Source organism: Pezoporus occidentalis, unplaced genomic scaffold, assembly GCF_034315485.1.
Source record: "Pezoporus occidentalis ecotype Australia unplaced genomic scaffold, CSIRO_AGI_Poc_V1 ctg110, whole genome shotgun sequence".
In the NCBI taxonomy this organism is placed as follows: Eukaryota; Metazoa; Chordata; class Aves; order Psittaciformes; family Psittacidae; genus Pezoporus; species Pezoporus occidentalis.
This window is the reverse complement of record NW_026912887.1, coordinates 659,630-682,517: the sequence shown is the minus strand read 5'-3', so window position 1 is coordinate 682,517 and position 22,888 is coordinate 659,630. Positions and strand designations below refer to the sequence as shown.

Below are 22,888 nucleotides of genomic sequence, written 5' to 3'. Positions count from 1 at the left end.
ATACACAGAAGATGGCTAGATTTGTGCAAATCAAATACACACACTTGTGGGTGCATTTGGCTTTGTGTATCCACATCCCACTGTAGAGTTAACCTTTGGAATTCACCTAGTTTCAGAGTGATTTGGATGTCTCGTGAAAATACTCACAGATGCATTAAACAGGGTACAAATGCAGGAAGGGCTTAACTGGCTGCTGCAGCAACATGATCAGCTGGTCCTTGCTTTAGGGAAGCCTGATTCTCCTCTTTAGTGATCTCATGGTGTCCTTCGAACCATCTGCCATTAGGTCTGCAGAGGTGTTGGTTCATCCTTGAATGAGCTTCACAGCCTGGTTCTCTGGAGTGTAAGATTGTAGTTAAAAAATAACCACACAGAAGGAGGTGTTTTCCTCATTCTTCTGCTGTGGAGGTAGCCAAGTGTGACCCCTCCATAGTCACCCAGAATTAGATGGGATGAATCAGACCTGTGTCTGAGAGGAGCAGGGAGTTGCACGGTCCTTACAGTCCCACAGCTTTTACACTTGTAGCGAATGTTAATGTGGTTTCCTGATGCTTATCTGTACTGACACTCAATTCATCTAGTCCCGATGTATTTCTACAACAGTAAAAGTTATTAAAAAATGGAGCAATGGCACTTGATGAATATCAAGACCCACTACTGTTACTGTTCAGCATTTTGTAGGATTATTAAGTGTTTACTGTGATACCTGGGCTTGAATTACAGAGAACCTCAGTGAATCAATTAATGTGTCGTGTTCTGGCTTCCACTGGGACCTCTGAATTGTTTGGTTCAGCAACAGTAAAGGCTGAATCCTCCAAGTAGTCCTGGAAAATAAATGGGAGCCTTGCAAATGTTTCTCTTGTGGGACAGACAAAGCTGGTTCCATACCCTCCTATCTGCAGAGCCTTTGAAGCCGATGTATTAGCAGGTAGTGTGAGAAATGCTGTCTGTCAGAAGAGAACAAAACAGCCCTTTAATACTGCTTTTCTTCTTCTCTGATCCAGTTTTGGAGTCTAATGTGCTCATGCACCGTCAGCTCCCGTGCAAGTGAATGGAGCTAACTGAGGGCATTGCAAATGCCTTTTGTGGTGTTCAGTCCAGTTTGTTCATATTTCAAACATACAAGTGTATCATCTCAACAACAGTGGGGGGGGAAATTTCCTCCTCTTCAGTAATTGAGCTTTTTCCCGAAAGAACCAGGTTTGATGCCACAGGGTTTGAGTGTTTCAGCCATCTTCTTCATAGAAATCTCTGACTTTTTTGCTGTAACAAGTTTCTCTTACCTGTGTCTTTGTTTCTTTTTGTGTTGCAGTGTGACAGCGACAGTGATCAAGAAGAAAAGGTAAGAAAAGAAATCGCTATGGGAGCAAAAATAATTTGTTGGATTTGTTGCATTCACTTACTCCTCTTACTCTGTTATTTATTCCAAGTTTCTTTTGGGATTGATCTAAAGCATCTCTCTACAATGAAAATACTTTGTTTCCTTTAATTTAATTTTGGAATACACTTCCAAGGGAAGAGAACTCTCATTAATATTTTGGAGGCTCCACAATTCATCCTCAAGCATATTGATGCCATGGTTTGTGTGGGTTGTTTATGAACACCAGTCTCACTACCAACCCTTTCTGTGGCAACATTTTCCCTTGGGAAGTTCTAACAGCAACCAAATATGTTTGTAACCCTCACATTTGCACTCTTTAACAGTTACTTGACCACTGTTATCGCCTGTTTTGCTTCTCTGCAGGCAAGGGTCTGCAAACTCAAATTGAAGTGTTATGGTTGATATATATACAGATCTGTCTTTTCAGAAACAACATTTGGAAACTGTACATTGAGTCAAATGATACAGCTTGCTGATAATTCTCTTGATAACTTCGGGTTCCTAAGTGGAAAAAGGGAATAATGTCACACTGAAAAAGTCAGGCACTGATCTGTAATGCTGCTTATTGTTCAGAAGACTAATGGTAATGAAGAAGTAATATTCATACTGATGCACATTTTGATGCCTTATTTAATGTTGCGAACAGACTAACATCTACCTGCCTTCTTTGGTGAAAATGAGATAATACTTGCATAAAAACTGGTCTAATTTCTGTATTTGCAGGTTGGGTTTTGTGATTTTCAGTTGTACGTTGAGCTTTAAGGGATGTTTTGATAATGTAATCACTTTTGCCTCCTCTTTCACTTGATAAATTGGGGGATGGAAGTTAGGGGAGGACAAAATTATGTCAGATAATGTCATTCCTAGAAGAACATTGAATTGCTTGGAGTTTCATGAGTGGTTCTGTTAGCTAGGTCCAGGTCAAACCAAGAAGAGAAATGACCAAATTGGTACACAGTTTGTACAACAGAAAAGAACAAATACGTTGTAAAATCCACAACCCAACAATGAATATAGAAATCACCATTCATTAATTTAATCAGATTTCTATAGGATTTGTGTAGCAGGAAGCAGAGGAGATTTTCAACCCATTCTGTACATAACTACCAAAGCCCTACCCTTCAGCTTGTTTTAGTGATTTCCCAAGTAAAGATTTTTTCCCCCATGTTTCTTAATAATTTGCTAACTGTGTTAAAGAACCATTATTTACTTTGAACCGCAGTGATTTCCCTTTCATAAGGGAACTAATCACTGGAGTTAATCAGTGTGACAACAGAAAGGGGAGGTTTTGTTGGGTTTTTGCACAGAATATTAACCTGCACTTTTAGAGATGAATTTTTAATGCATTACCATTACATTCCATCCTGTGAAGCGATTATTCATTTTCAGGATGTTCCTTATGCAGTGGAAGATGATAAACTAAAATTCAGCTCCCATGTTTATGGCACCCTGAACTAGAAGTGTAATTTCCTGCCACCGCTGCATTTACAGAGCTAAACCTCTGCTCATTTCACAGTATTTTTCTCTCGTAGCTGTATAAAAAGGCAGAGAGGGATGGTGCTGGTGGTGTGCTGGTTCAGGATAGTTTCCACGACACAAAGCAAGGGAGACTCAAGGTTGTACCTCACACAGAATATCCCAGTACTTGTGCAGGACGGATTTAAAATACCAGATGTGTATTTCATCTCTGTGATCTATATTTTGTCTTCCCCACTAATGAACTGAGATTAAGTGCAGATCCAAATATCCCCAATAATTTAGTGGTTTTCAAATCCCAGAGCCAGAGCAAGCTTTGAATTTCAGAGCTCAGGCCCAGTTGTAAAAGACGACAGCTAACCCTGGTGTATTTATTCAGGCTGCTCTGGCAGCCTAGGCAAAGATCTAAAGGCCTTGTTCTGCTGTTAATTTGAATTCAGCATATGTAGCCTGTTATAAAATGCGAGACATCATCATTTGAGCAGGTCAGGCATATTCAGATGAAGACAAATGGTGCTTATTTGATTTTTTAAAATCAGGAAATGAAAAAAGTGCTCTCTGGAGAAATCATGTTCTGCCTGACTTAGATGATAGACCAAGGCATGTACCCCAGATAAGAACAGGCGCTCGTCTTGCGGGTTTTATCTCTGAAGGACGGTCGGGACTGTCAGCTCGCTGACATGTGCATTATCCATGTCATTTTAAACAAAGTGACCTGTAGAAAAGTGCACTCTGCCGTGACATGATAATGGGCTGTTGGATGACAGGTAAAGTACACACTATAAAGGAGGCTGTGCGTTATTCCTTTGTTTAACTGACAAGTAGAAACTTCTTTTCTTCAGACAGGCAGGATCTTTTAGATCTCTTTCAATAGGACCCAGAAGATTTTTGAATTCCTGCTTTAAATAAAATAACTTTTCTTCTTTTGGACCAAGAATTCCTATAAGCAAAATGCATTGGGAGAAGTGAGGGTGCCAGACCTCTGGGCAAGAGATTGATGGTTTCATAAATAGTGCTCAGCATCCTCAGGTTTCATTAATAACCATAGGAGCTGAGGGTGCTCAGCAGGATTAGAAGTTTTAAGATCCTTGACCCACACATCTTATATCATGATGAGGGTATTAGCCTCTGACTGTGGAGCTGTTCTAGCAGTGAATTGTCAAATTGCTCGTGGTCGGTCCTAGGTCAATGTGTTCTGAGGATTGTGGAGTTATTCTGCTCCCACCAGAAACATCTTTGCCTAAAATGTTTCTGGGAGGAGGAGATCTGCTTTTCCTTAGGATTACGTCTTGCAGAGTTTGATATCCTGAAGTATACAGAATATGGTGTATTCCTGCAGATGAATTCTGCGCTTGCTGTGCAGAAAATGGAATCAGTTTTACTGCATTTAGTATTTTTGAGGGCAAACCCACACTGGTCCTTCAATGTGCCTGGGAAATAAGAGATCCACAAGAGGTAAAAGTAATGCAAGACAGGCACATACTTCTACTAGAATAAGTAAGACCTGGAATCCAGAAAGATAGGCTAATGCTTTTGAAAACAAACCAGCAGATCAGTATGATGAAAGGTGTGTGACAGGTCACGGTGGCTGAAAGACAGGTTGGTTCAAGCATGTCTGGATGGGCCACAGTAGGAGAACACAGGAAGGAGCGGGGCATGGGAAGCTGAGGAGCAGATGAATAGTGAGTGGTGACAGAGTAGGAAAAATAATGTCTCCTAGGCTGTAAGTATGACTTTTTTTTCCACACTTGAATACGTATCTATCTGGCTGCGTAAATCATTGTTGATATCTGATCTCTATTAGGTGATGGCTGTGCCTCCAATCCATCTTCCCTCGCCTTTAATTGGGAGCCGACAGACAGAGTCACTTTCTGTCTATGTCTGCCCTCAAATGAGACATTTCTCCAGAGGTTTCTCTGGAAAAAGAAACAAGGATATTTAATTGAAAAATGAAGCAGCCCCTGCTTAGCAGTACTGTAGCTAAGGCTGTGTCAGCATCTCAATTTAAAATGACATGTTTTGGGTGGATAATTTGTCTATTTATATAGATTCATGCCTCTTCATTCCGATTTGGCACACAGCTCCGGACTGGAGCACTCAAAGTAGGCATTTCGCTCTCCTGTTGCTAAAAAACCTGACGAGGTTACAAGTGTGTCTGTGGAGGGAGAATAGATTTGGGAGACTTGCATAAGAATGTGAAACGCTAATTCTTAGAGAGATGTCACTTTCCATCCTGGGATCCTTTCAGCAAATGCCACTGGGATTTCTTACTGAATCAGAAAGAAGTCTGGATCCCAGGGGAGCTCAGATTTTCTCCATTAAAAAGTCTGTCAGTCTTACAGTGAGCAGGTCTCCAGAGCTCATAATCTAAAATTAGGGCAAGCTATCGCACAGCTGCCAAAGTTAAGTGCAAATGTATTATCTTGATAGCTACATACAAGCTTTAAAGAGATACCTATGGTAATTAATACAATATTAAAACCATAAGTGCAAACACACTGGAACCAAAAGGAAGCCCTGTTTTGAAAAGCTGTACAAACAGCTTTGATATGGATGTCAAGTGCTAAAGACGAGGTAAGGAGTAAGGTCCTGTTTTATTCACCATCCCTCCCATTTCTTCTCACCACTCTTTAATTAGGCAGATTTTAGAATTAAGGCTCAATCTGAGGCACTTTAGTGATATTTCACATCTTAGGAAAATATTTCACTGATCAAGGGGGCCTGCTTTGCAATGTGCACAGGGTTACTTACATCTGATTCAAGAGGAGAAGCCTGCTTCTCACTTGAATCTTATCCAACTTTGATAGCATGTACAACTTAGAAGATTACTGCAATTGATGACTTAATTCTGTGTATATTTTAGTAGTACCCAAGCAGTTCTCTCTTGATGAGGCTCTTGAATCCCATTCAGACATGTTCTTCCAGGAGCCAGCAGTGTCTGGCTCGTTACAGCTGCAGCCCCAGCACTGCCCAGTGTTCTACTGAAACGGGCTTTGCTTTGGAAGGTCGTGTACGATGCAACAGAGGGGAAAAGAGACCAGTTAAACCAGTGACAGGATAACAAATTCCACTCCAGCTTGGAGGGGGTTAGGATGGGTGGATGTTGTGCTTCACTTAAGAAGCCTGTGCTGGTAGGAGCGTGTTGCTTGTGAGACTTGGTTATTTTGCTCTTAGGAAAGAAAAATAATGTGCTTTGAAAGCACCATGAGAGCTGGGGAATGGTGTTTCTTCCATCAGAATGTTTTTAATGATAATGCTGATACATTTAATTGGATATAAACCAGCTATAAACCAAAGATTATGGCATAGAAAACATCATAGATCATTCTGGTATGCTCAGATCAAGGAAATGTGGGGGGTTTGTGTGTATCTGTAAGCACACAAAAGCATTTATGCCTGTATCCTATGTGTGGTTTTGAAGTGCTTTTGGACAACTGTTTTGTGTATGGCCTTTGGAGAGAGATTTTGGAGTAGTGCTTTGGCAGATGTCTGATGCCCGGTTTGGTACATAGACTCTGTTTCAGTGTTTGGTAGTTTGATATCCACATGTACAAGTGTTTGTATATTGCTGTACAGTTGTGTATAGTTTGCTTTCCAGTGTGCTCCTGGCTGCGTTAAAAAAACTCCACAATTTTTAACCCAGCTTTAGAAAATCAACTGGTTTACACAATTAAAACTGCTCTGATATATTTATTATAAGCAGAGTTTGGGATGAGCCTACTTAAAACCATGCATTTCAGTGTCACTAAATAAGTGCAGTTGCTTGGTCATGAACTTCAGACAGGTGTAATTCAGTCTCATGGGGGCAGTTGCATTAGTTTGGGAATTTTTTAGTAGGATGTATGGAAACAAAGCTCTATTGGGGATATTTTTTCCCTCATTCCTGGGAAGCATGAGAGAAGGGAAGAGTCTGGGTAGCACTTGAAATGTCCACCTGGATGGTGCCAGGGCTGTTGCACGTAGATAGCTCGGAGGCAGTTCAACTTTTATATGGCCATCACTGTGGCCATACAGTAATAGCTGTATTCTTCTTACTATCTAAAAACTCAACCAGGGTTTCAGTTCAGTGTTTATGCATTGCTGGAGTATAACTAATAAATTACAGTTTCCCTGGTCTGAAAGATGTTGGTCATAGAGGGAACTCTCAGCATTTATTGAGCACAGTAGCAGCATTTATTTTCTCATCCTGTTATCTACACTCTTCAGCTCCAGGTGCAGGTATATGAAGACTGGGATGATTTCTAAAGGAAAACTTCAAAGTATAAGATGTATCAACTCCAGTCTAATAAGAGAGCCTGAGAAAGTAGTGCGTAGCCTTAGGTTGTGTGAGATGTTCCCCAGCACTCCCAGCTGGGGAATGGAAGGGAAAACCACTGGAATGGAGCTTCTATGGGGTTGTGACATCCTGAGGTTCAGGAAGAGGGGATTGACTGCAATATAGGCATGGACTTTCATGTGGGAGCTTCAGGAGGGGTTCGTGGTTGGAGCCATCTCTCCCCACACTGGATCTCTCTGGTAGAAAAGCCTGAGTAGCTGTCAGGCCTGTTGAGCCCTCACGCCCTGGGCAGCAGCACATTGTGCTCCTGGAAGGCCAAAAGAATTATATATGACAATAAGAGGGAGCTGAATTCATGGAAAAGCTCCTTAGATGGTGGATGCCAACATGTTTAGCAAACAAGGCTCTGTGGGGAAACGGTGGCTTGAGAACCCGATTGTAAGCAATTACTTAAGGTCATGAGATACTGATATCTTACTGTTTGGCATATATTTATTTTGGCTAGGGATGGGATTAGAGAAATAGTTTCTCAGTATTACCCCTGGAACTGTTTCTGCAGCTCCAGGATGTTTCCCATCAGTGCGATTTATACTGCGTATTTGTCCAGGTGTTGTCTTTTTAACTCTGGAAAATGCAGCGCCTTAAACTTGCCCTGAGGGTGAAAGATCACCCAGACTTTATATGCTAGCAACGCTCAGGCAATCATGAAGTATTTCTTACTGTTTAGGGCCCATTAGGAGGAAAGATAAGGATCCTTTTTATTCATTTGATGTGCCACACAGAGCGTCCGTACAGCTAGAGTGGTAATAAAATTGGAGCCAAGCGTGTTCCTTGTAAAAGATGATGCCTTTGCCACTAAGGGGAGCGAACACGTTGCTTACAGCCGTGGGTACTTGCTCTCCAGGCTGGCTGTGCCACGGAGCCTCCAGCCCGTGATTTGTCCTGTCCTTTATCATCTCTGTCACTCGGCAGCATGTTGTCATAGGTAACGTATCAGTCCTCACTCCCCCTGCCCTCTCCCCCTTTCCACCCAGCTCCCCTTCCCTTTTTTTTGTACCCATTTCATGTAGAAAATTTGTATTTACTTTGGGAGTGTAATTTGTTCCTCATGGATAATGTGACCCTTAGCGGAGCTGGATCATGGGTTAGTTGAAGTGATATTTTCCGCTAATGGTAGTCGTACATCATTGCTGTCAGCTCGGGTTAGGAGGCAAGCACATTACAGCTCCATTTTACCTCTGCAGGCATCTGGGATTATTTGCCATAACTGAGTATGACATGACCACACTACAGAGTGCATTAAAATTTTACTAGCTTCTCAGGCAAGTTCCTTGGCTCCAGCCTGCCTTCAGGCAGGCATAATGATGGATACCTTGAAGGTCCTGACTTCCTGCACCAAGGATACTCAATGTCAATGGCCCAAACAGGTTTTGCTCTCCCCAGGGCTTTCGACCATCTTCTGGCAGTTGAGTAAACAATCATGAATTGAAAAGCAGGGAGGTGGGCACAGAGGCCCCCACTGCTCCTCCTAGGGGATGCTGAGCTTCCGAAGGCCCAACACGGTCACATCGCTATCCTAAAATACAGCTGCTCAGCCATCAGGTCTTAAAAAGAATCATTTTCAGACTGATGTGGATAAGGATAAAATCATTGCATGAAAATTAAACTTAATAGGAAAAATACCCAGGGTAGTGGAATGATACGTGACTATTAAATGTGTGAGTGTGTAACAGGCAGGTACCACGATGCATAATAACCAATATGGAATATGCAAATACAGCAAATGTTGGTGTCATATTTGTATGTTCCCGTTGCATTCTATTTTATGCTTTATGCCTATATGCGGTAGGCAGACTCAGATACACAACTGTAGCAGAGCATTCATTATTTATAATTTAAATTTAATGAATACATATACATATTCATTATTTAAATTTATTATTTTTGTATAAGCAATTACTGTTCTAATATAGGATCTTGGAATATCAGCTACAGTACACATGTATATTATTTTTATGTCTACATGTTTGTGCTATGAAAATAATATACGCTATTTCATTATGAAAATACAATAATATTATGAAAAGAATGTGTATTCTTTTCATGGCACGTATCTATTTATATAGATGTGCAGTATTTGCAATGTGTCTGTCTATATATATAGACATCCAGAGTTAGAGGTATAGCTATACAGGGAAATGTGTACGAAGAGGAGAGATTAAACTGACTATAGTCATGGGTTTAAATGCTCCTTGAAAAAGCATAATCTGTACCCCAAGATGATTCCCTTGCAGCCTCCTAGTGGTTTTGTAAGTATCGGCAATACCGTGTGGCTTGAGCTGCCCACAAGCTCTCCTCCCCACAGCAGCGCTAACACCTCTAACACTATCAGGCAGAGGTGCATAATTTTATAGAGGATTTCTGTGAGGTGAGTAGGTGTTGGTGTTTGAAATCCTGGAAGTTGCTCTCTTCTGTCCTCACTCCTTATTTTGTGTGAATTAGCAGATGGGAGGAAGAATGAAGAACCTTGGGTTTGTTCAGCTTTTTGGTTTATTTTAGCAAGTGTTTAATTGCATTTCTATTCATGGTGAGGTGAGAAAAGTGTGAGGGCTTAGCACTTACCAGCTCATACGCTTCTTAGTAGAAGATGCCTGAGTTCAAAGTATCCCTGAATGTCCATCACTCCATGTCAGATCATGCCACCCAAGCTGCACTCTGCTTTTTCTGTTGTCTCATCTAGGGCAGGGGTTTGGGACGTGATACATACAGACGACTTGAGATTTTGGTTTGGTGTAACGCATTCCTGGCAATAAATCTTTCTTTCCTCATTGCAGAACTTGGAGCCCAACTTTACTAGGCCCAAGAGTTTTATCTGTGTATAGATTGTGGGATTTGATTCTCTGTAGGGGAGGAGGGAGAAAGAAGAGATTAAAGATTAAAGTTGATGATGTGCTCAGTGCTCTGTAAGAAACAGAAGAGACAGTTTCAGACATCTCTAAGGATAACATGCAAATTCCTAAAGCCTTCCCAGCAGCTTAGATCACAGCCAGACATTCCAAATGACAAGGGTTCTGCTTGTTCACATTTTATTGTCACATCTTTCTTCTTTCTTTTTTTTTTTATATGTAACAAAACTTTTATCAAAGTAATTCTATGAGGGGTGCTAGAATATGTGGGAATGCCAGGCAGGATTTTCAGGGTGCCTCTGATGCAGAAGGAAGTAAGATCACACTGATCTCCAGTGTAACAGAATTGTTCTTTCAAGTCAATAAAGAAGTAAGTGCCTGTGCACACACACAGCCTTTGGAAAAGTTATCCTGGGTGCTGTGAATTTCAAACTTAAAGTTTGCAATGAGATGCTTGCTTAAGAAGTCTTCAAGGTATGTCTTTTAATTTGCGTAAGTGTCTGCGTATCTTCCACACAAAAATAAGATCAGATGCCCTGGAAGGAAATCTGCATACTGAAACATGCTGGCACATTTCTCCTGATCAATACATCTATAATTAGCTGTTGGTTGATTAGGTATATGCTTTATCTGTGTATTTGGGAGTAGGTATTAATGATCATGCGCGTATGATATGTGTGTATGGAGACAGACAGAAATTCAATCTGTGGATCTTGGAGTTTGGCCATGTCCAAACTTTCTAGATTATAAAAAGCATTTCTTTAAGGACTGCATGTTACTCTATGTTGTGCAAGTACAATATTCATATACGCTTTGTGCTATTGAATAACATCTGTTTTTCATCACAGATCACATTTTATAATCATCTATGAGGTATGCTCCCCATTCCTGAATGTCTGTTCTCACATTTCCTTGAATAAAACGAGCCTTAGGCTTGAGGACTGAGAAGGTGAGACATTTCTGTGGAGAGTAATGCAGAAAGAGAAGAAGAAAAAAAAAATATAGCAAAGTTATGGTAATTATTTCATGTTTTTAAGAGTCTTGGAGGCCACAACACATGTAACCATCTCAGGTTTCTCACAAACATATCCAAGGACAGGCTGAGAACAAGGAGACAGGAAATTAAATGCATGCACCAACGAATTGAGAAAGATTCCAGCAAAAACCGCTTTGGGTTGCTGCATATTTCTCTCCATCTGGCTCAGCACGAATAAGGGTACTGGGGACTTGGAAGTGGTAAAATACAGCTACCGTGTATCTTAGATTCCAGAAATTCCCCAAACAGGGGTGGAAGTGAAGGGAATAACACATGGCCTGAGTTAGGCTTGGGTCTGCAGGTACCAGCAGCGTAAGGACCTTTCTGGACTTTCATCTTTCTCTTAATGCACTGCAGGTTTTGCATAACCTCTTCCTCCCTTTTCCCTCACGCTGCCTACAGACAAGGCATTGTCTTCTCTGGAAGTCTCTGCCTTTACCTTTCTATGTCACCCCTGGTTTGTTTGTTGGAGGGACACACCATCAGGCTTGCGAAACCTTGGGTTATCTACTTCACACAGAGATGTTCTGAGAGTCAAAGAAGAGCAGATTGAGTATGTTCCAAATGCTTAACAGCAACAGAGCACCTTACCTTGGCTGGTGTATGATGGGAAACTCCACGTACGTGTTGTAAGCACCTCTGAAGGATAATGCTCATGAAAATGGGAAAAGGTCAAAACATGTTTCACTTTTAACTGGCCGGCTTCTCCCAGGCTCTGAATGTATCCACACCATGAGCTACCACCCATGGCCTAAGGTGAACCTGACGTGCTTTGCTTTGAAAATGAGAGTCAAATTGTGTGTGTTGACTCTTGCAAGCCTTTCTCTGCATTGTGTTGAAAGTCTGGATTCATTTCCAGGCATTACAAAGCTGCCAGCTTTGGAATTTTCGTGTAGTAAAAGCACCAAAATGACCTTTGTGCCTTTGAAAATTGCCTGGGCTTTCTAATTCATGCCAGTATCTCCTCTTAAAAAGCACTGCTGAATTTCTGGGCTTCACAGCCCATCTCAGCATCACATTTAAGCTGACTCTGGACAGTCAGACAGTATTAAACAAGGTTGTTCATTCATAACAAAAGCATCCTAATTGAGTTACATTATTACATTAACTGTAACAATCAGATTGAACCAAATCACTGAGCGATAATGTCATTTTCCAGGGTATCATTTGTAGAAACCAGTTATGCTGTAAGATGCAATAACTTGCTTCATCCTGTAGAGTTTATGGTGAGTTATGTGTCATATCAAACTCCTTACTTTTGGAGAAAAGCAAGCAGTTAATGCATGGCTGTGAATGGGCACTGCGTGATGAATTTATAGAGGAACATTTAGCAGATCCTAGACAAACTGCAGCATGGGTGATATTCTGTAATAGCCTTAGATAAAGGGGCTGTTCTAGGAAGGGGTAACACATGCAGCACTTCCAAACTGTTAACTTCTGGCAACACATTGGTGGTGCTGTTTGCTGTAGGGGCTTGATAGATGGCTGCTTTACTGGCTCTGAGTTGCCCATTGAGGACAAATTCTCAGCCAGAGACTGGGCAGGAGGAGAGAGGAGTTAATTTTGGATAGTATGTGCCAAATTGTTATGGGTAACCTCATTTGGAAAACTCTGTTTCTATCAGCATTTTGATGTGCCACCAGCACTTTGGGGTGATTCTTGTTAATGAATTTATACTTTTTTATCTTGTTTTAATCTCTGAAGTCTTAACAACTATGGGGAGTACAAGAGACATTACTGGTACTTTAGAGCAGAGGAATAGGATTTGGGACCAGACAGGGTGAGCCATGAGTGGGAAGCCCCACATCCCTCTAAGTGAGTGCAGTGGGGAGGAGGGCACTGAAACCAGGCAATCTCCTCAGTTCATGCATTCGTGTCTTCCCGCATGTGCCCTGCTCTGTTGCTGGCATGCACAAGTCATTTACAGTCTCAATAGATCACTTTAGTTTCTCTGTCTTAGACATTTCCATGCCCTCAGTACAGCAGCATGTGAGTGTGTGGCCTTCCTCATCTTTGTAATGATCTCTGGTGCAAAATACCCTGTGGCTGCAGCCACCAAGGACATCTGTCATGGAGAAAGGGGGTATTAGATCATCTCAGATTTGTGCCCTGTCAAGGCCATCCTGCTTTTGAGTTTACCTAATCACAGGAACTGAGAGGCTTGGCTGTTTTTCTGTGACACACTTACAGTCCCTCCACTTCAAGGAGCTGAAGAGGCAGGAAGTATTGCCACCACTGCCTGCACGGAGGCACTTCTCTTTGTTCTGTTACCAGGGTCACTTTGATGGATGGTGTCAGTGCACCATGATAAAGCAGACAGGCTGCAGGCTGAATAAGATCAGTTTTAGAGGGCATTGCAAGGGTGTTCAGTCAAGGCTGTTCTCAATATGGGAGAAATCCATATTATCTTGTACTCCCAGGAAAATACAAACACGCTGGAAGATCGATGTTCATCCTTGTCATATGTCATCACAAATGCAATGAAGGAGAGGCTCCATCACGACTTCTTTGCAATCGCTACCGTGCTTCTGTTTCTCTTTCCTGGTCCAAGAATAACAGCAGCTCTGAACTTAGTCATTATATGGTCTATGTCTGGGGCTCTGTTTCAGTATAAACAGAAGGTTCAAGACTGAAGACTTTGTGCAACTAAAGCCTGAAATCCACATGATGTTTTATTATTTTTGCATTGTTGTTTCTGTACAGCAGCCCTCAGAAACCTTTTCCACATTGGATTCTTACTGAGCTATTCATAGCACAGAGGAGAAACCATCCTTGTCTCCCAAATCTTTTGATACGAATAAATGAGACTGTGTGAATTGGAGGGGAAATTAAAACAAGAAATGAAATAAATCATCCAGTCTGGGCAACCTTTGCCATGCTCACCACCCTCATAGTGAAGAATTTCTTCCTAATGACTTAATTCCTTGTCCTGCACATGAATCTGACAGATCTCGGTGAGATTAGTGCCATTTGGGATTTCCTCCATTGAAATCCGTAGCGTTGTTTCCCATGTGTGAGGGATGCCAGGACCTGTGATTCTAGGTCACATACTGGTCCAGGGTGTGATTTCCGGATGAAAATGAGAGGTGACCGCTTTCCCCCTGTGTATTTCTGGGGATTTAGATGGTGTGACTTCTTTTTTGTGCATGATGTATGTGTATGGTTACATAATACTTATTTAAATTAATGGTTGTCTTTAAGTAATTTAATGCCTGTTTTTGTTAATGGGAAACCTGACTGAAGAGCTTTCAGTTGGCTGCTTTAGCAAATCATTACAAACTCCCTGCTACTTCCTGTGATAACATTAATCAGAACAAACTCATTGTCTACTAATGCAGATGCCCCATGTAATTCAGTATAAATTTTTATTGTCATTTACCATTAATTAATGTCCACTTCTTCTAAAGTGCTAAATGACACCAAGCGCCCTGATTTCAAAAATCAATTGGAAATAGGAACAACTCTACCTACCTAGGCAAAATACTCAAATATCTCTTAGGAATGGCAACAAAAGCTTAGGAAAAGAGTTGGGCAAGAAGGGCCACTCAGCTGGTTTAAGGTACAGGAGCTACATCCATTTCAACAGGGACCTGTGCTTCACAGTAGCTCAGACTGGACCACAATGCTGTAGGGGATGTACATACAGCAGTACTTCTGTGTGTATTTCTTTGCACATGGGTGTTACGTGGACTGGTTTCCTTTCTAGATGTAGGGTTTATGATGGTGTGTTGTTCAGGCTGTGTTCTGGGGTGAATTTCATCACTCTAGAAAAGCAGAAGAGGTGATGCTTTGGGCTTCTGGGACAAGTAGAAAAAGCAGAGCATGTTCTTGACTCCATGCAAAGCAGGCTGAGGGAGGCCTAGCTGAGCAGGTTTTATGCCTTTTTCTAATGGAAGTGAAGGTCTGAAGTTGGAAATGCTCTTTGCTCTTTTTCACGGGGAAATGGCATGTTTTTCCATACGTTCATTCTTATTCATAAGAATATTTTCTGTATGTAAACGCGCTTGGCTTTAGCCAAACCCGTCTACCACAGTATTTGCCATACCAGGGAAATACGTAGAAGAAAAATGCATAGAAAAACATACAAAATTCAGCAGATGAGGAAGAACCAAGTCACACTTCAGTAGTGTATGAAGGATGTTTTAACACCAAACCCAAGCACCCCCAATATAACATCCTTTTCAAACTGAAGCTTTTCTGTTAAAAACGTGAAGCTGTGGGAAGCAGAGAGAATAACCATCTAGAGCTGGAAGTGGACAAGAGGAAACGCTTCGATTCACATGGAAATGATTCCTCTTGCCTAGTATAATTTCACCTGCCCACACAGCTCAACTTCTGTATTACACATTTCTGTCAGAATGTCAGGAGAAATGATAAGCCTTCTCAGAGCTGCAACCTCCATTACATACAGAGAGCATTGCAGCCCAGGCTTTCTCCTACAGTTTTAAGACTTTTAGCTTGGTCTCTCAAGTATAAAGAATACCCTCCTTCATGACCCCAGCCTCTTGTTAGTTGATAGATGAAATCTTTTCTTAAGCCGAGTCCCTTGTCTATTATGTTTTCAGAATTCAAGGTTTCTCTTTAAGCTTCCTGGCTTACTGCCAAAGGTACATGGCTTTGTTACCCAGAGAAATTGCCTTTATATTAACAGGAAGTGGCTCTCTGAAACTGCAGACTTGCTGATCTGCTTCCAGGTGAGGAAGAACAGGTTTGTAGGTGTGATCTCGTTCTTTGGCCATTGCCAATAACTACAAAAAGAGCAGCAAAACCTGCTGTAGTTGTTGGGGATTTCTATTTGTCTGTGTTTTTAATTTGGAAAGCTGGGATCTAGCATAAAAGCAAAATACAAGCTGTAGTCATTCCTGTGTTTGAAATGTTCTTCTAATCTCAAATGTCTGTTATTACCTATAAACTATAGTTTACATACCCAGGAAAAATGCACATCAAAGGAAGGGGAGGTTTTGATTCAATGTCATCTGAAGAATTTGAGTGTAATGTAAAACAAAGAGAGAGGACTCACTTCACCAGTTAAATTGTGTTCTGGAATACTCAAATAGAGATTGTCGTATCAAACGGATATCATAGAAAGAGTATTTTCTGTACCTTCTAAGTTGGAATCTGGCCATTGCAATAGCTTAACTGGTCAGGTACGCTGTGAATCATCACCCGTTCCTCTGTGTCACACCAGATAGTTTTACCTCTGCCATCTAAGTGACGTAAATCAGCAAAATGAGCCTTCCTAGAGATTCTCATTTAAGAACTCCAGTGCTTTTTCGTGTGACTGCTTACTCAGGGCTTACCAGCAGAAAAAAAGGTTCCAGGATAATCAGATATGTGATTTCATTTAACTGAAATACCAAGAACTAGTTAGGAATAGATTCTTTTAGTAGGAGGCATTCATGCTTATCTGTAGATACTGTTAAAGCCATTTTTCTCTTTTAGATAATGACCAACTGCTGCAGTTTTCTGGATTTCAGTAAATGTGATGAATGATGGGAGGTGGGTGTGTGTGTGTTCAATTCAGTACCAATTGAGAACCTGTTGCAGAGACAGATACTTTAATTCACCTTCATGCAGAAACGCCTGTGTGATAAAACTTCTGGGCACGTTTTCAGAAGTACAGAAATAGCAATTCACATTTGTAACAGATCTGAAAGGAAAAAGGCCCTAGTAATCTGCTAAGCATAAGCCATCCTAAGTTTGTTTAACTGATTGCCGCTAATAGGATCCATTTCTAAGGACATGAAGAACAATGAAACAGTGAGGCAGGAAAAACAGAATTCAAGAGAAAGCACATTTTGAAGAGCTCTTTAATTAATTACAAAGATTCATATTCATGTGCGTGTGGTTCCCTCCACCCCTGCTTTTGAACAGGAGAAATACTCAGAAAGCCTGATGAAAGATTCCCATGGAAGGTACTTGCTGTGGAGTGCCTTTACTTATAAAATGCACAGTAAGTACCATCACATCCCCTCCTTTCTTTTGCTAATATTGACCTTGTAAGGGGCTAGATTTTCAGTTGTTATAAATCAGTCTAACACCGATTACCACTGTGCTTCCTTGATTTGCATCAGCTCTAGCCTGAGCGCTATCCTCTGAGCATGAAATGAAGACAGAAGTTATCACTAAACGAAGCTGACCCTTTCCTTTAATTTGCAGTCAGTGGAAGAGCTCCTTGAACATGAACTGCCGGGGCTGTATCATTTGTGTCCCTCAGACGATCATAGTTCAGGTCAGGCTGCCTGACTTTGTGGCTAAAATCCAATTGAAAACCTGGGCATGTTTGTTCTCCCCCATTTTTATATCTGGGATAAAGAATTATCTCGGTGCCCTTGCTCGAGTGTCATGGCACTTAACAGGGAAGAGTCTGCAATAGGCAGGAGAAGTAAAAACCTGCAATCCATCTCATGAACTGCACTTCTTCCTGGCAGGCTCAGTCTCTCCTGATCTTGCTCCTCACAAATCCAGTATCATACCTTATCCTGCAAATTTTAACACAAATCTCTTGCAGTCTTGAAGTCAATGGAAAGAAAGTGATTGGGGTGTAACCATTGTCATCTGTCATGAGAAGGATTATAGGTGGTGAATTCATGTGCAGGCATTTTTGTGTGTACCTTTTAATATCCAGTAGCCAGCCAGATCTCATCTGATGCCCTTGAAGAAATGCGGGGATCTTTTGTTAGCTTGTTACTTCAGGTTAAGCATTTCTTGGGAGTGCTGAAATGCTTAATGCTGAGATATCTTTGTGGCTTTTCAGATCACTGCTCTGATTGTGAAGACATGAAGGGAAAAAATGATAGGGAGGATTTGTCACCTGGTTTCATTTGAACAATTGCTTTTCCCCCTTGGTAAGATACAGGACATAACAGGAATCACCTAAATGTAGACAGATTGCAGTAACACACACGACAGTTCTTTATTGATTTCCATTACTTACGCTGCTCATTTCCTAAGAGGGAAGGGCAGCTAATACTGTATATTCTTTAACATAAACCAAAGGAAGGCTAAGCTGGTGCGTATGAAATGTTGTCTCTTTATTCTCCATATGCACTGGATTGAATTGCAATTTCCTCCTTTCATTTTCACTGAGTTCTCTGGATGTCAGAGGCAGCCAGGTATGGTTGTAGTCCTTCCCCAGCGCAGGATCACTGGGAGCCTGCAGGTAATGAGTGGACACACATTGTGCAGTGACAGGGTTTTCAGGCACAGCTCTGCTAATGAATCGATGGTGCTGCATAAAGGCTCAGGGCAGGCAGCCCTCCTCCGGGGAGGGGAACCTTTTAGCTTATTGCAAACCCTTCCTGTCTCTGTTTTAAGTATTTCGCACCTTTATTTAGAGGTTTCCTTAGTTCTTGTCATCGTATTCATCTGTCTGTTCTACATCTGCATATCTGAGCAGCTGACAGGCAGTGCCAGGGGTATTCCCCTGCAGTGAATGGCATCGTTCTTCCCCTGTGCGGAGACTGAATGGGATCTTCTCCCTCCTGCAGTAGTGCACATCATTATCAGGTGGGGATGACAGCATTTGAGAAGGGTTTTCAGATGTGCGAGAAATCAGACAAGGTCCTGGTGAAGAAGTAGGCCACTTGTCTTCTGCTGTCCAGGAAAAATCTTCCTCTATCCCCTTTTCTCCTTTCTTCTCTCTCCTTTTCTCTTTTTTTCTCTCCCCTTTTCTCCCTTTCCCTCCCCCCCCCCCCCCCCCCCCCCCCCCCCAGTGGATCTTTCAGCCATTTCTTTGAATAAAAAATTAATAATGGGAAAAGCTTGTAGCTGGTCCCCGGGGTAGAATAGTGGCTAAGGATGTAAAACAATGATTTGAACAAACAGTCTCAGGAGGATAAATGGAGTTCTGTAAGTACAACATCTGTAAGTAAAGGAAAAAATATATGTAACTGAAAATATTTGCCTAGATAAGCAACTTCTATAATAAAACTTAAGCCACAGTATTAGCAGCTTGGAATAGATTTTCAAACCCAGCCACACAATCTAGGAGACAGGATTTAATTTTCTAAATAGGATGTGTAGATGTCCAAATCACGCTCATTCCTAAGGACAAGAGCTGTAGATGGCATTTGGGTACCTGGAGATGTAAACAGGCTTCTTAGAGGGTTTTCAGAAGGACAAAAGCAAATCAGGCAGCCAGCTCGCCTTGATTTTAATAGGAGTTGCATGTCTAACTTGCTTTTTATGCCACCTCTTTCTGCAGGGATTTACCTTCACTAGCACAAGACAGTTTGAAAATGATACTTGGAAACATAAGTCACTTTGCTCCTAGAAAATGTGCCCCTGAGTTCCTAATCACTGTGCTGACGGAAAGTAGACTGGAAAGCATGATTCCATTTCCCTGATACGGGTCATGGCCAAACACTGGCCCTTTCTGCCAGCCCTTTCTGCCAGCCTCCTGTTCCAGGCTCTGCAGAGCAATCCATAAAGCTCACCCAGGGAAGGCTGGGCTGGCTTACATTTAACTAGCGTTAAATAAGGAGCTACTTTGATTTTCCTAGGCTAACCCATGCTCCTATTTATAGAAAACTACTGATTTAAATATAAGAGATGAGACTGGGAGATATTTTTGTGGCTCTTGCTGGTGTATTGAACCCTGCGCTGTTACAGCATGCTCTGGGTGGATTCTGCCTTCCCTTTACTCCAGTGACCTTGCTGCCAAGCACCTCCCATATAAAGGCAGGCTGAGAAAATTGGGGCTGTTCAGCCTGGAGAAGAGAAGCTGCGTGGAGACCTCAGAGCAGCTTCCAGTGTCTGAAGGGGGCTACAAGGATGCTGGAGAGGGACTCTTCCTTAGAGACAAGGAGGGTAGGACAAGGGGGATGGGTTCAAACTGAAAGAGGGGAAGTTCAGGTTGGATCTAAGGCAGAAGTTCTTCCCTGTGAGGGTGCTGAGGTGCTGGCACAGGGTGCCCAGAGAAGCTGTGGCTGCCCCATCCCTGGCAGTGTTCAAGGCCAGGTTGGACACAGGGGCTTGGAGCAACCTGCTCTAGTGGAAGGGGTCCCTGTGAGTGGCAGGGGTTGGAACTGGATGAGCTTTAAGGTCCCTTTCAACCCAAACCCATCTGGGATTCTGTGATAGTGTCTTATCCAAGACCTTTACCAAACTGCAGTAAACCCCAACTATGCTCCAAACCCTGATGACTGATAATTTAAGTGGCAGTTCCTTGGTGAGAACAACCCTCCACAAGCCCAGAGGCAAGCACAGGGCTCTTCCCCAAGCCCTCCTCTTCAGCACCTTCCAGCAGACCCTGGGCATGAAAGGTGGGAGCTCCCTCCTCTTCACTGCCCCACCCTCTGCTTTCTTTTGTTCCTCTCTTTGTTAAGTGATTAATCTCATTCTGCTGAGATGATTTTTTTCTGTTGAAGGGTAAAAAAACCCTTTAGTCAAAACAACATTTGGGGGAGAAGAGGAAGGAGGGAAAGGAGAAAGGAGGGGGAGAGGAGTCCTCTTCACAGTTTGCTAATTGGTTCTTTCACCTGACAGTAGTTTGTGTCAATTAACTTGATACTCACTGCAAGTGAAATTAATCCACCTGGGTCAAAAGCTGCTATTAATTTTTAATCAAAACAAAATGCTCACTCGACAGATTTGTAGCTCCACTTAGAATAAACAAGATACGCATGAGGTGGAATGTGCCACCAGGCTCCGCTCCATGGAGAGGCTCCTGGGGATAATTCCTTTCTCTCCTGCAAAGGGTGGAGGTGAGGTAAGTCAATCATACTCTTCTTCCAAAGAGGCTGTTTCTCCAGTGTATGTGTACCCCTTCCCCAGTGTATATCACCCCTGGAAATCCATACCTTGCCTGCAGTAGATTGGGTGCCCTCTGTGCCTACCCAACTGTTCCAGGATTTCTTCTGTCATAGAATTATGGAATTACAGAATGGTTTGGGTTAAAGCTCATCCGCTTCCAACTGCCTGCCACTCACAGGGACACCTTCCCCTAGGGCAGGTTGCTCCAAGCCCCTGTGTCCAACCTGGCCTTGAACACTGCCAGGGATGGGGCAGCCACAGCTTCACTGGGTAACCTGTAACCAGCTCCAATGTGATGTGACCTTGTCCAGTGACCTTGTCCAAGTCCAGGACTTGGTGGCAGCATGTGTGCTGCCAATGCAGTGAGCAGCCCTGGGAGATCTGAGAGGAGGAGGTGTAAGACATGCTGCATGCTGCAATGTCTTATTCCTGTTGTGAAGCCGCTCACTGAGGCACCCACTCAGCTCTTCTCTCTTTCCCATTACTTTGGAGACAATAAAAGCAAAGTGTTACCTGTTGGTTGTCAAGGTATCAAGCCTTGGAGGGGATTTTCTTCCCCTCTTTTTTGCCTTTCCCCAAGTAGTACGATGTCTTGGGAGTTTTAGACACTAACTGGATTTTTTTACTTATTGCTGCCAGTGTTACTCTGTGAGGTGAATACGTCTGCATACCTGAATGCTGTGGGCAAGTTATACCTGCACAACTTGATACCTGCTCTTGCACTGATTCGGCCGAATGAATCAGAACAGTACATCTATCTGAAGGAGTGTGTTAATCAGTAGTGTATAGCACTCCTTGATGCAGTGGTAACGTGATCTAGTATGTGACACTGCTCTTTCATGTGTTTCTCTTTCCAGTACTGTCATTCAAGTAAATCACAGCCTATGTGCTGGAGTTAATAGGAATTCTTATTACACGTGCTCAAAGACATAAAATGGTTGCTGGGTCTTCCTTCTCTTCCAGCTATGTCTGGTCCACGTAGCTGCCAGGATTGCCTAGAGGCTGTATAACCTGGATTACTGTTAGGATTTTAACAGGAAAGAATATATCCTTCAGTGACAGGGAAAGGCAAGAGAGTGAAAAAGGAGTGACAGACTCCTCCAATGGGTGATGTCTCCTATGCAGAGGATATTAATAGGCAACAGTGAGACAAGAATGTAGTTCAGAGCATGGAGGAGCTGTCTTTGTTACACTTAGAAGTAATAGTAGTAGAACTAATAACTTTATACAGGCAGACTGAGTAGCTGGAACTTGCCCCTACCCTTGATGTTCCTGGGGAAGGTGCCACCACCTATAGTGAGTATAAACTGCCTGGCCCTGACTCCTAGTTCAGAGGAGATTTTCAGGTACAAAGGCAATGGAAACACTCAGGCTGGGTCATCCCATGTGTGCTTCATCCAGAGAGAAACTGCCAAGTGGTGGGTTGTTGGCACCACTTCCCTGAATCCACTGCTCTTCCCTGTGCTTTCCAGGTGGATGCTACCTCACAAGCACTGTAAAGGAGCAGTCTCAGCTGTATGTTTGTGTGGCACATAAGGTAGCAAACCACCGAGGGTGCAATGTACCTTTCTCTGTGTTACAGTACTTCAGCCATTCCTTGTTCTCATCTTTTTTGTCTTTTCCCTTTTAATCCGTTTTGAAGCAAAGTGGGAGGTGGGTAAGCAGTGTGATACCCTGGCAACTGGAAGCTTGCATTGCTGATGGATTATTTGCATATCTTGTAGATAGGTAATCTTTTCTTCCCTTTCAAGTTGATGTGATTTAGTTGCAGAGAGATTAGGGGAGCTTACCTGAACTCATAGAGGAAGTTTGGTGTTCTGAGGCTTAAACCTTCATATCAGAAACATTACTTCCTCCTGTCTCGCCCTCAGCTTACAAGCAGCAGCAAAGCCTTGCAACAACAAGCACTCAAACCAATAATATGTATCCACACAAGGAGACTGTACCCCAGTCTAATAATATCTGTAATGACTTAGATGCAGGATATAGCTGGGGATTAATGACTAACTGGCATTAATGTGCCTCAGATCATCAACTGCTTCTCTGTTGGTCATTAA

The 22,888-nt window shown here is 42.4% G+C and overlaps 1 protein-coding gene across 9 annotated transcripts in view; it reads left to right on the top strand.

The window, feature by feature from the left end:
• AUTS2 (activator of transcription and developmental regulator AUTS2) overlaps positions 1 to 22,888 on the top strand; it is a 733,730-nt gene that overhangs the window by 503,499 nt on the left and 207,343 nt on the right. For all 9 annotated transcript variants that reach the window (XM_062631898.1, XM_062631917.1, XM_062631889.1 and 6 more), the window contains one exon: positions 1,313 to 1,342. In XM_062631898.1, the coding sequence (XP_062487882.1) occupies positions 1,313 to 1,342 (30 nt within the window). The remainder of the gene's footprint in view (positions 1 to 1,312; positions 1,343 to 22,888) is intronic.